We start from the raw sequence: 12944 nt of genomic DNA, 5'->3' as shown, positions 1-12944 counted from the left end.
AACCTGTCAGTTCTTGACAAGACATGAGAACTTTTGATTTCCTTGCTCCAGGTCTTTACTCATGGTCTGGACAAGAGTCTTCTATGCCCATGTAGGCCATAGGTGTTACCTAAGAAAGATCCGACCTCCTAGACCAGATCATCAGTGCCTCTTTGCTGGTACCAGCAAGCCCAGCAAGCACAAGAGGCATCCTTTCTCTCTGGCCACATGCTGTAATCAGATGAGCTTGCAACTTTTCCATGAATTAAACAGTCATACACTTAAGTTGAGAGTACATGATGGATCTGTCCTTTGCATTTCAGAGTAACTTTTCAGTAGCACATGTAGCAAGGGCAGGTGTTTGAAGCACGGGACCACTTTTACCTCATTCTGCCTGAGGGATGTTGCCCACCTCCTTGGGACCTGTAGTGAGTAGGTTTTGTTGTCATCCAAACTCATTTGGACAGAAAAGCATCTCAACTGAGGGCATAAGGATGGGGTCAAATGGTAGAGTGGCTGGCTTCTCTTCCTTCTTCCTTCTTCCTTCTTTCCTCCCTGTGTGAGGCAGCAGCTTGAACCTAGTACTTGCTGGACCTGGCTAAGATGCAGGTGGCTACTCAATTGAGCACATAGTCCCAGAGCTTTGGCTGATAAGATTTAGCTCTTTCCACACTCCTTTTTAATAAGGGATGGGGAAGGGTGTGCCACAGCAATATACGTATAATCTAAAACCATTCTCATTGGTTTGATGTAGCTGCATAAGGTAACACTAGGGTTTCTGAGAATTTCCTTTTGAGTGAGGTCTCAGACACATCTCCCTCAGACTTAAGACCCTATCGCTTTATCATTGCTATGTTAGACCGAATAGGTTTCAGGATTCACTGCTCCTTGCTCATTTTTGTAACTGGGAACGTGATATTGTGGTGTGGAGAGTCAACTTACCAGTTAGTTTAGAGGTGACCTCCAACCTAAGGCATGAGTCTTTTATGTAAAAGGTGATGGTTTCTGTTTCCTTAATAACAAATATATGAATTTTAAAGTTATTTGTATTTTTGCTAGGTATACAAACCAGAGCCTTTTATCATCATCCCACCTCATCCGCTGGTGTTGATCTTTTCCATTTCATAATTTCTGCCATTTATATTTAAAGCAAGGACTAGCTTTAAGACTGAAACTAAATTATATTTATATGATTTATATGATACACAAATTATTTATTTTGTAACACTCATGTATGATAAATTCCATTACAGCATTAATAATGTAGGCATTCAAAGTGTGAAAGAATGTTTTCCTTATTTTGTGGGAGACATGAACACTAGCTCACCAGATTTTCCATCAGTCCTGTCATTCAGAGATGTCATTTTGGTTTCTGTTATGCATGTTGTACTTAGAAAACTATTAATAATGCAGAGAGAGTTTTAAAAAATTGAAAGACAATAAATGGGTATCAAATTTATATTATACATAAGCTATTTTCCTTTTTGGGCTTGAGAAGGCATGACATAAAAAATTCTTTAGTGACATCATTTGCCGTAGTGTGACATCATCCTCCATTAAGCAGATAAATTTACATTGATACCCAACATTGTCAACCAACCCAGATGCTGAAGGAAAAATGTTTGGTGATGGCAGGTGAGTGAGGGGTTCCCTACTCAGAGCTGTTACCACCAGTTAACTACATTGTTACAAAGTTCCAATGACCATTAGCAGCTTGTGTTGAGGAATACCTGGGCATGAAAGTCTCTGGTTCATATCCCTAGGAAAAATATGGATTACTTTAAATTTTTTATAATCAGTTATTGTACATGGTTAAATAACAGTTTCTTCAGAAAAACAGCAGCTATGAGAGTAATGGGATGTCGACCTGTAGGAAGGCCGGGTATATTTTGGAGAGTGAGGGTAAGTGAAGTCTAAACTTGATAGGGGTTCAAACAAAAGTGTGCACAGGACATAGGAGAGTAAAAAGAACTCTTTTCATGTCTTTACCCCATTATAGGAAAAAGCTGATGTAAAAACACTGATAATAGCCATGTACAAGACAAGCACATCACTGAATTTCTGGCTCCTTTAATTCTGAAGTGTTGCTGGATTACCAGTTTGCCAGAACCATCAGAGGTCATGTAATTCTGTAGTAATTCAACAGTACACCGACTTGATGAACTGAAAATGACATATTCACTTTCACTGTCACATTGCAGCTCAGCCACATTGCCTTGTAACTCAAAAGAAAAAAAATTCTTAGAAAAATATATAATAATTTGAAAATGTTCAGAGGTTGGCGAGTAAATTTTCCAGTTGTATTCCCTGTCTACTGTGATAACTCAACTTTTTTCCCAGTAAGTGGGTGACTTTTTGGCATGTCCGTTGCTTTTCAAAAATATTCATAAAAAAATTGGTTCCGGGTTACAGTGGATATTCCAAGGTTACGTCTTCATCTTATGCCGCGATGGAACAGTAAAAGTACATACAATTACATTATAAAGTAAAAATCTGGAGGTTTTTGGATGCACACCACATCAGAATGCAAGTAAAATACTGTACATACAGTACACCCAGAGGATTAAAGGTAAGGCTTTCAAATAATAATAGTTCGGGAATAATCCAAGATTAGAGTTTAAGATTTGTTAGCATCTGATTTTTAGGCTTCTTCCAAGTTTATCAAACCTTTTTCCATGTACAGTAACTAGATGATGTATTGATAACCTCATCTACTTCCATCATATTATAATGTTCATTAGGGTAATTTAAGTGAAACATTGCATTACAGATGAATACGTTGTAAAAAAATAATATGAAGAGAAAGTTTACGATAAGAACGTGAGGGTAATTTTATGGTTCAAGTATGAAGAGCGTGGTGTTTTTTCTTGTATCCTGTAGGAATGTTAGGTTTTATGTAAGTAACTTACCCAGTAATTACATAGCTATTAGTTTCTTTTAACCGGCAGCTCAAAATTTTGAAATTGTGGGTCACACTAGTTTGTTTTGGTTACGGCGACGTGCCCCACCCACTTTCGGGTGTAGGAGAAGGTGTAAAGGCTTCAGATCGCCTCTCCATTCTTGTGTTTCGCTCTTCGTATGTACATTAATCATGTCATATATGTTACTTGTTATTATTTCAGATTCTTTATGTATCTCATTGTATGCATCATTGTACGGCCTGTCCACCGATATATATACAGTATATCTGCCTTTTACATGTTCTGTAATGCATTATATATGTCTTTTTATGCTTGTTAACAAACACAATCTCTGTATGGATGCAGTAGGGTGGCCTCAGGTCGCCCGCTAACTTTTTGTCCGCTTTCCGCATTATAAACACCCGTCGAGAATAATAAAGGATCAGTCTTTCACTTCTGACATTTCTTGAACCTCACACTGGTGACCCCGGAGTGACAGGTAGCGTGGTTTTGGCCCAACCATTAACAGCCTAAAGACGGCCGCACCCTACCATCAGAGAGCCTTTAGTGGACTAACTACGGCGTCAAAGTTTAGGCCTCTGATAGCTCCCTCCCTGGTGGAAACCGTGCCATTAATGGACTAAATATGGCGTACACAAAAGGGGCACATTTTGGCACTTTGTTTGACCACTTAAACAACCAGCACCATTAACAGACTCAATACGGTGCATTTTCCCGCATTTTGGTGCGTGAGTAGTAGAGATGTTGGAAGCTGAACTTCAGTGCGAACCCACGAGCATCGTCTGTAAGCCCCTCTCGCCAACAAAGCCAGATGCGGTCAAACTTCCTCTGTTTTCGTGGTAGAGCACGGCATTATGGTTCCTGCGCGCAGACGTGCACATTCTTGTGGCGCCCATCTCAGACGATGTTATGAAATCCGACGTCACCATGACGTTACTCCCAGAAGAGATGTTCAACAGAATCTCCCCCTGGCTTGACATGCAACTGGACAAGGTCACATACGCGGCCTTGAAGGATAAACTGATGCAAACTTCTCCATGCCCGTGACCAAAAGAGTGCAGTGCGCACTTGACCTATTATCCCAGCCCCTCAGAGAAGCATCACCCAGGGAAGCCTGGGACAAACTACAGGGGTTGGTAACACTGCCAGGCTGCAACGAAAATGGGAGGAGAAGGAAGGTAGATTTAACAAGAGCAATCTTCCTTCTGCACCTCTCGCAGGAAGTTAGGCGCCAGATAAAGGATGCAGACACCCCTGACATGGATGCCTTAGTCGACGTTGCCCAGAAAATACACGAGGCCACCAGGGCCTCGAAACACGCTGCCGCCCTCGCAGCTGTCGCCCTGGGAGCCTGCAGCCTGACAAAGGAGAACGATGACAACGAGGGAGACATCAACGCTGTTTACAGGAAGAAGACACCATTCAGGGAACACAGGACATGGTCAAACCCGGTGTGGTGCTTCTTCCATAGAAGATTCGGAACCAATGCCAGGAACTGCAGGTCTCCCTGCTCCTTTACAAAAAACGAAAAAAGCAGCCAAAAGTAACAGCTGTGGCCACGAAATCCAACTTCCCCCAACCAGCAGGTTTCTTCATCAGAGACAAAATTTCAGAACGGCGCCTGCTGGTAGATGCAGGGGCAATGCAGTCGGTCTTCCCGCCACCCGAGCAAGATTTAGAAAAGATATCTGACTCAGCACCCGCCCTCATAGCAACAAACGGAACTCCCACCCGCACTTATGGCACAACGACCCAGACTATCTCAATTCTGGGATGCAGATACCACTGGCCCTTTGTCATCGGGGAGGTAAAGTTCCCCCTGCTGGGCGCAGATTTCCTAGGGCACCACGGACTTCTGGTCGACATCGGAAGACAACACCTCCTCGACACAGGAACCTGCCACTCCTGTCAGCTCTCCACCAGACCTGGAATGCCCGCCATCTGCTCCACAGCCCCCAATGGCTGCACGTCCCTCCTACAGGAGTTCCCGGATGTATTCAAACCAGAGCTACGCCAGTCACCAGGGGCTTCAGCAAAGCACGGCATCTTCCATCATATCACCATGACGGGCCCACCGACCCATGCCAAGTTCCGACGACTGTCCCCCAAAAGTTGCAAGACGCCAAACGGGCCTTCGCAGAGATGGAACAGATGGGTGTCTGTAGAAAAGCATCAAGCCCGTGGGCTACTCCCCTCCACGTGGTAAAGAAATCCGATGGTTCATGGAGGCCCTGCAGGGACTATCGGCGTTTGGATCTACTGACAACACCAGACCCCTACCCCCTCCCTAACATGCAAGACCTGACGGGCGCCCTCCACGGAGTGAAGATTTTCTCCAAGATGGACCTGCTGAAGTCATACTTCCAAGTCCCTGTGCACCCTGATGACATCCCCAAGACTGCCATCATCACGCCCTTCGGGACTTACACATTTTCCTATTCCACTTTCAGTCTCAGGAACACAGGTGCCACATTCCTGCGGCTGATGGACACCATCGTGGGGGATCTGCCTTTCTGCATCTGCTATGTCGATGACATTCTCATCTTCTCCAAGTCCCCAGAGGAACACCTACGCCACGTCCGCGCTGTCCTGAAACATCTGCTGGACAGAGGACTGGTCGTCCGGTTCGACAAATGCATTTTCGGGAAAGAAAAAGTAGACTTCCTTGGGCACAAGATTTCCCAAGCAGGAGTGTGCCCCATGACCTCTAAAGTAAAAGCTATAGAGAACTTCCTGAAACCACAAGCCATCAAGGCCCTTCAGGAGTTTCTCGGGATGATAAACCACTACCGATGTTTCATCCCAGACGTCGACTGCACTATGTATCCCCTGACATCAATCTTGAAGGGCAAGCCAAAAACACTGACCTGGGAGGCTCCGCAGCAGCAGGCATTCATTGAAACAAAGCCCTCTCCAGTGCCACTACCTTGACTCACCACAACCCTGCAGCTGCTCTCAGACTGACAACGAACGCCAGCAACATTGCCTGTGGCACAGTACTCGAGCAACTAGTGAATGGCTAGTACCTGCTAGAGGTGACCGAATTGACAATCCTAACGGATCATAAACCCTTGGTGCACGCATTTGCAAAGCCGGGAACACGTGGTCCACAAGGCAACAGGGACACTTGACCGCCATCTCCAGATTTGGGTGCACCATCAGCTACGTCCCTGGCAGGAAGAACCCAGTAGCCGACACCCTGTCGAGAGTAGAAATCAATTCCCTTCACCTCAGCATCAACTACGAAGACCTGGCAAAAGAACAAGCAGCAGACCCAGAGATGGCAGACTACAGGACGGCGATGACAGTTCTTAAGTAGGAAGCTGTGCCCTTAGCAAACTTGAGCACAACTCTCCTTTGCGACACCAGCACAAGCCGCCCCCGCCCCCTAGTACCCACCTCGAGGAGGAAGCAGGTGTTTGACATAGTCCACGGTCTCTCCCATCCATCAGGGTGCACAACGGGGCACCTCATGACTGACAAGTTCGTCTGGCATGGCATCAACAAGGACGTCCAGCAGTGGGCAAGGAGCTGCATCCCATGCCAGATGAGCAAAACGTCCCGGCACACAGAGTCTGGAGTCGGTGACTTCCCCCAGCCTCATCGGCGCTTCGGCCACTTCCACATCGACGTCATCGGGCCTCTTCTGCAGTCGGGATGAGCCAGATACCTCCTGATGATCATAGACTGCTCCACCTGCTGGCCTGAGGCAACCCCCATTGAGGAGGCATCAACAGCATCATGCGCAGAGGCCCTCCTCTCCAGTTGGATCAGCCGTTTCGGAGTACCAGACAGCATCACTACAGACAGGGGTCCAGCCTTCCTGTCAGAGCTCTGGGTCTCCTTGGCACGCCTGATGGGTACAACACTACACAGCACAACGGCCTACAACCCCGCAGTGAACGGCATAGTTGAGAGGGCGCACCGCCCCGCAAGCGATGTTGCTGGCGTAGGTGGTAAGTCTCAGGGAGGCAGTGGGGTCGTGGTGTGTTAATGTGGTGGCTTTGGCGAGGGCTGCCTTCATCTGCTCGAGCGCCTGTTGTTACGAAGCTGCCCATGCCAGTGCTTCTGGCTTCAGTACAGCCATGATGTGGCGCAGGTGTTCCTCCGGGGACCTGGAGAAGATCAGGATGTCGTCTATGTAGCAAACGCAGAAAGGGAGGTCCCCCAAGATGATGTCCATAAGGCATTGGAATGTGGCCCTGGTGTTCTTGAGGCCGAAGGCGGAGTAGGAGAAGGTATACATTCCAAACGGCGTGGTGATGGCTGTCTTCAGAACATCGTTGGGGTGCACTGGTACCTGAAAATAAGACTTGAGTAAATCCATTTTTGTAAATATTTTGGCCCCGTGCAGGGCGCCTGTTAGGTCCTGCATGTTTGGCAAGGGATAGTGGTCCGTTGTCATTGCTAGGTTCAGCAGATGATAGTCCCCACAGGGCCTTCAGGAGCCGTCTGGTTTCTTTACCATGTGGAGGGCTCGATGCCTTCCTGCAGATGCCCATCTGTTCCATCTCGGCGAAGCCTCATTTAGTGTCTTGGAGTTTTTTGGGTGGCAAGCGCCGGAATTTGGCGTGTATTGGCGGGCCTGTCGTGGTGATATGGTGATGGATGCTGTGTTTGGCCTGGCCTCCCAGCAACTGACACAGCTCTAGTTTGAAGATGTCTGGGAACTCGTGGAGGAGGGTGATGTACATGTTCGAAGAGATGGAGCAGACAGCGGGCATCCCTGGCCCAGTGGAGAGCGGTCGGGAGCGGCAGGTTCCGGTATCCAGCAGGCATTTTTGGCTGACATCTACCAGAAGTCTGTGGTGTGCGAGGAAATCGGTGCCCAGGAGAGGGAACTTGACATCCGCGATGACAAAGGGCGAAGGGTCAATCATATTTACGGCCCAGGACGGGTATTCTGTGGGTCAAAGTTCCATGGTAGTGGATGGGGTTTCCATTTGCGGCCACCAGTGTGGTTGCAGCGCTGGATGTGTGGTTGTGGTCCTCTCCCGACGGTGGAAACACCAATTGCATCGCCCCGTCATTTCTATATGGCGTCATGGATGAAGAATTCTACAGGTCGGGAGTCTTTAATGTTTGTGGCCACTGCTGTTACTTGTGACCGCTTTTTTTTTTTTTTTTTTTTTTTGTGAAAGAACAGGGGCTCTGCAATTTCTGGTGGTGCTTCCAAACTTCCGATGAGAGTAACACCAGGATGGATTTGTCCACGTCCTCTGCTGCTGTGGCGGCGCCTTCCTGCTGTACACCACGTTCGCGTCCTCTGCCTCGTCTTCTTCTGTTACCAGGTTACAAGCTGCAGATGTTGTGGCATGTTTGGAGGCCTTGGTGGCCTTGTGGAGTTTGTGTGCGACGTTCACCAATTCGTCCATTGAAAGGGCGCCTGCATCTGTGATTTGCCCCCTCACCTCCTGCAGAAGGCGCCACAGGAATATTTCTCGCTGATCTCCTTCCTCTGACCGCCTGCGTCGACCCCCGGCAGCATCAGGAGACCTCGGAGTTCGTCCCAGGTGTCCCTTGGTGATGTGTCCCCCAGGGGCTGGGTCATCAGGTCGAGGGCGCGTTGGGCTCTCTCTGGGACGGGCCTGGAGTAGTTAATAGCAAAACCAAAACCGCTGTGTTTACTGTCACTCCTTGTGTCACCAGTTGTGAGGACAAGAAAGGTCAACTGGGTATCAACTTATTTATTGCCTGAGCGCAAGTATACATGGCCGAGTGTGCACGGAAACATGGTGCCCGACCTCCGATCGCCGTGACCCACACTCTGAGCAATTTGTATTTGTTGACAGACAAACAAATGGCAATTTTGAGAGACATATTAAATGCACAATGATGAAATATATATTGGCGGAAAGGCCAGAAAATTCTACATATGAATATTTACATGAGTGTTGACATATTAAGAAATGCGATGCATGACGTGACTGATGTGAAAACGAAGACGTCTGACGTCTTTACAAGATATGTCCAACATTCCCAATGTCAAAAGTCCCACCGAGTGAGGTGCCGTTACAAACCCCGCACCACTCGCGGACTGTGAGAAAACAAACCAGGGCGTCACCCTCATTCCATTTTTAGCGGCGTCACCCTCATTCCATTTTTAGCATCGCTATTGTTCTGCTTTGTGTGTGCGCTCTTTTGTGGCCCAATTTTTGGTTCAACTATGGCATCCTCCCAGGATTCTTCTTCACCTAAGTTGAGTACCATCTCTGTTTTTTATTTTAGGCGGTTGAGGCTCCTTATTTCCCTCTAATTTAATAATTAGGGTGATTTATAACGCCTGCCTCGTCCACCTTCTCCCGGCCCCATGTGACCTTCAGTCTTGGTGCGGGATTTTTATGTCGGGGCTTCGTTCCCCTTCATTTTCTTACTGTTGTGCCTTTTTGCTTATCCTATATTCAATTGGGCATTTTTATTGTTGTTTTATTACCCTTCTCTGGGGAAGTTCAGGTCCTTGTCGGTTAGGCTACGAGTTTTCCCCCTCGAGCCTATCCGCTCTTTATCAATTCTTATATGTGTTGTATTTTGGACCCTCACTTCCTCCAGTGTTTGGATATATTATTTCACCGGGTGACACAGGTCGGAAAACCCAGAAATAACATTTTTATAATAAAATAAAGTTTTATATATACTTACCCAGTAATTACATAATCGGAGCCCACCTGCCTCCCCTGACTTGGACATAAGGGCATGAACAAATTGAAGCTCTTTGCTATGTTGTACCTTCTCTTACACCCGAAAGTGGGCGGGGCACGTCGCCATAACCAAAGCAGACTAGTGAGACCCACAATTTCAAAATTTTGAGCTGCCGGTTAAAAGAAACTAATAGCTATGTAATTGCTGGGTAAGTATATATAAAACTTTATTTTATTATAAAAATGTCATGTTTATATTGTGGTTCTGGTATCATTCAATTTTGATTTTATATTAGGCTTGTATGTAAAGTTGCATCTGTTTATTTTTCAGTTGATCTTCAGAATATTAAGCATTAACTGGGAAAAAAAGTGCACACCAACAAACTTGCATGTACACATTGTACATAAAGATTCTGATTAGATGTCGTGTGCACTATGTTTTTAATATAATTTATTTTTTCTTAACATCTTAGTAGTATTCACAACTCAAAAACATTTTTCGGCGAGTGAGAGGGAAAGGTGCTTAGTGCAGAACTATGGCTAACTTTATTTTAAGACAACATCATTAAGCAAATGCACAAATGTATGTCCCAAATGCTGCACTGTAAGGCCTTTAATAGTGTTTATTTTTTTCTTAGAGTTTGTTACTTTCAAGACACCATTTACATGACAGTTCTTTGGTGCATTTAAAACCTTTAAAGCAAAGAATTTTGGGATGGAGTACTTGTCTAGTTGGTTTTTATATTCTCACAAAGTATACAGCTGCAATCTACGTGTACATATAGATACTGAACATTTAATTTCCTTTCATTGTTGCTGTACAGTACACCACTCTTGTTGTTCGGAATGTTCATTCATTCTCAGTCATTTGCATATCCTCTATGCTACACTTCTGGCTTATCAATTATACACCTGTGTCTCTTAAGCAGTGTAATACTTGAAGCTTGAATAAAATATGGAATGTTAATTAAATGATAAATTAAGTTAATTTTACAAATGAAATAAGTCTATTAGGATGCTGACAACTGTCAGCACCCAGGGAACTAATTCAGTAGCTTCTGGAATTTCAAGAGCATTCCTATTATTTTGGCAAGCTGAAAAATTTAACAAATAATCTGATTGTATGCACTTTTTCTTGAAGAAAATTAAATGCCAGAGAACTGGACAGCCCTCTACATAATAGTTTGTTTCAGCACTCAGACCAAATTTTGTCTTTTGTGTTTTATTTTATCTTTGTGGCCATTGTCCTTTTCCCTCAGTAACTTGTGTAATGAGCATGACTGCCTATTTTTTTCAGTTTGATTTATCCTCCTGTTTAAATGATCGACAGGTGGTGTCCGTGTTTATCGAGTTGGATCTTTAATGCTGCGGTTCAAACCAGGCTTCCGTTTATATTTGGCCACGAGACAACCCCGTCCACATTTATCTCTGGAGACGGCTGCCAACCTGACTGTGGTCAACTTCACCATCACTGTCCATGGTCTTCATGACAACTTGCGGCAGATACTTGTCACTAAAGAGCGGTGAGTGAAAGCCAATTAGGTTGTCTGTCAATTGATCACTTTTTGTTAAAAGAACATAAGGATGATAAGTGAAAAGCTACTTGAGAACCAAATGAATATCTTGTGGAATTGTGTACAGAAAACTTATTTCCATATTAACTGATCCCAAATGTAATATCTGAGGCCTTTTGGAAATTTTCATACTGTACTTCAAGAAAAGCAGTTTTGATATTTCATTTGTTTTTTCAGTCCTGAGCTAGAGGACGAACGTCAGAAATTAGTTGCAACAACCTCCTCGCATCAAAGAGCTTTACAAGACACTGAGGAGCGAATTCTACAGACGCTTTCCTCAGCACAGGGTGATATTTTGGAGTCTGAGGAAGCCATCCATATTCTTCAAGAAACTAAGGTTCTTATAATTTATATGGAATAAGTTCTAAGCATCTAGTTAATTAATCTGTCAAAAACCAAAAAGTTTTTGGTCATTTGATAAAAGAAATTGATGTTAAGGGCAAAAATTAAGCTTCTATTAAAATCTTTCAGTATTTATAAGATGTGCCGTTTATTCCATATTCATCTCACTCAAGAAAAAACACAAGTTAACAATAGCTACAAAAACTAAAATAGTGTGTTGTAGGCTGCATCAGTAAATAAATGAAAGCAGTTCAAAATTACAAATCTCTATCTTTTATTATCAAAATTAATTTGTTTTTTGCGTTGTCAGATTAGTTCAGCATTTGAAAGAGAACGTCTGAGTTTGTGACGTTGAATATAGGTTTGAACTTGAAACAATATGAAGTAAAATATTTTATTTTCCAACATTCTTAGCAAATGTCTGACGAGATCAAGCGCAAGCAGGAGCAGTGTGTGGAGACGGAAGAAGCTCTCCTTTTGTGTTGCCAGCAGTATGAGAAGGTATCAAGACCAGCAGCAGATCTCTACATGACCCTCACAAGTCTCTCCACCCTTTCTCCCATGTACCAGTACTCTCTGTCCTGGTACATTTCACTTTACACGTCTGTTATTGATAATACGTAAGTGATGTTAGGGAAGTTTTTGTTTCTAAAAGTTCTTGGAAGAATAGTCAAGCTTTAAAATGCTTTCTCTCTCTCTCTCTCTCTCTCTCTCTCTCTCTCATGTCTTTCCTTTGCTTTTGCTCACACAGCTCTATACTAATTTTTAGACTCCCATCTCATAGTTCTCATCCAAGTAGGTCTGGGTCTTCCAAATCTGCTGGTGCACACAAGAGCCAGAACCAATTTGACACTTTCAGGTAGTTTTTCCATGGGTTGTATTTAGGGCATGTTCAGGTTATCCCTGTCTTCCCTGCATTATATCATCTACATATGGAACTCCCATAAGTTTCCTTGTGGTATTGTTTCTCACTCTATCCACCTGTCTTACTCCAAATATTTCCCATTGAGCTTTATGCTCAAGTTAATTAAATATTTAAGATATAGTTTCATTGTCATACTAAGTTTCATATTTGTATAGCAATACAGATCATAATAGACTAGTATTTAATTACACTTACAGATGCAATCTCAGTCATTTTGATTTCCAAATCTTTTTCAGCCTCCCCATTGTTCAATTTGCCTTTTTAGTCTTTCACGAAGTTCCAAAAGAAAACTGTACTGGATGTCAATGTTCCAAGATATTTAAAAGATTCAACCTCATTAGTCCTTTCTCCATCTAATGCTATTTCGTCCCTTAATGTATAATCTGTCCTAACTACAGCTTTTCTTAGATTTCTTTTGAATTCTATATCTAGATATGTGATGCATTCCAGTAAGCAAGCTTTATAAATATTGTGATGTTTTTGCTGAAAAAAATCATATCTTCTTGTTCTTAGTCTCTCACGCTTTTATCGTTAACCCTGTCGAAACCTTTTCCTCAGTCTCCAA

The 12944-nt window shown here is 44.0% G+C and overlaps 1 protein-coding gene across 1 annotated transcript in view; it reads left to right on the top strand.

The window, feature by feature from the left end:
- LOC136849390 (dynein axonemal heavy chain 7-like) overlaps window positions 1-12944 on the top strand; it is a 270971-nt gene that overhangs the window by 196177 nt on the left and 61850 nt on the right. The window contains 3 exon segments of the mRNA XM_067122742.1: window positions 10869-11061; window positions 11290-11449; window positions 11869-12074. Of these exon segments, the coding sequence (XP_066978843.1) occupies window positions 10869-11061; window positions 11290-11449; window positions 11869-12074 (559 nt within the window).

Source organism: Macrobrachium rosenbergii, chromosome 21 (genome assembly GCF_040412425.1).
Source record: "Macrobrachium rosenbergii isolate ZJJX-2024 chromosome 21, ASM4041242v1, whole genome shotgun sequence".
Classification (NCBI taxonomy): domain Eukaryota; kingdom Metazoa; phylum Arthropoda; class Malacostraca; order Decapoda; family Palaemonidae; genus Macrobrachium; species Macrobrachium rosenbergii.
Note: the sequence above shows the minus strand (reverse complement) of the source record. Positions and strands in the feature narration are given on the sequence as shown.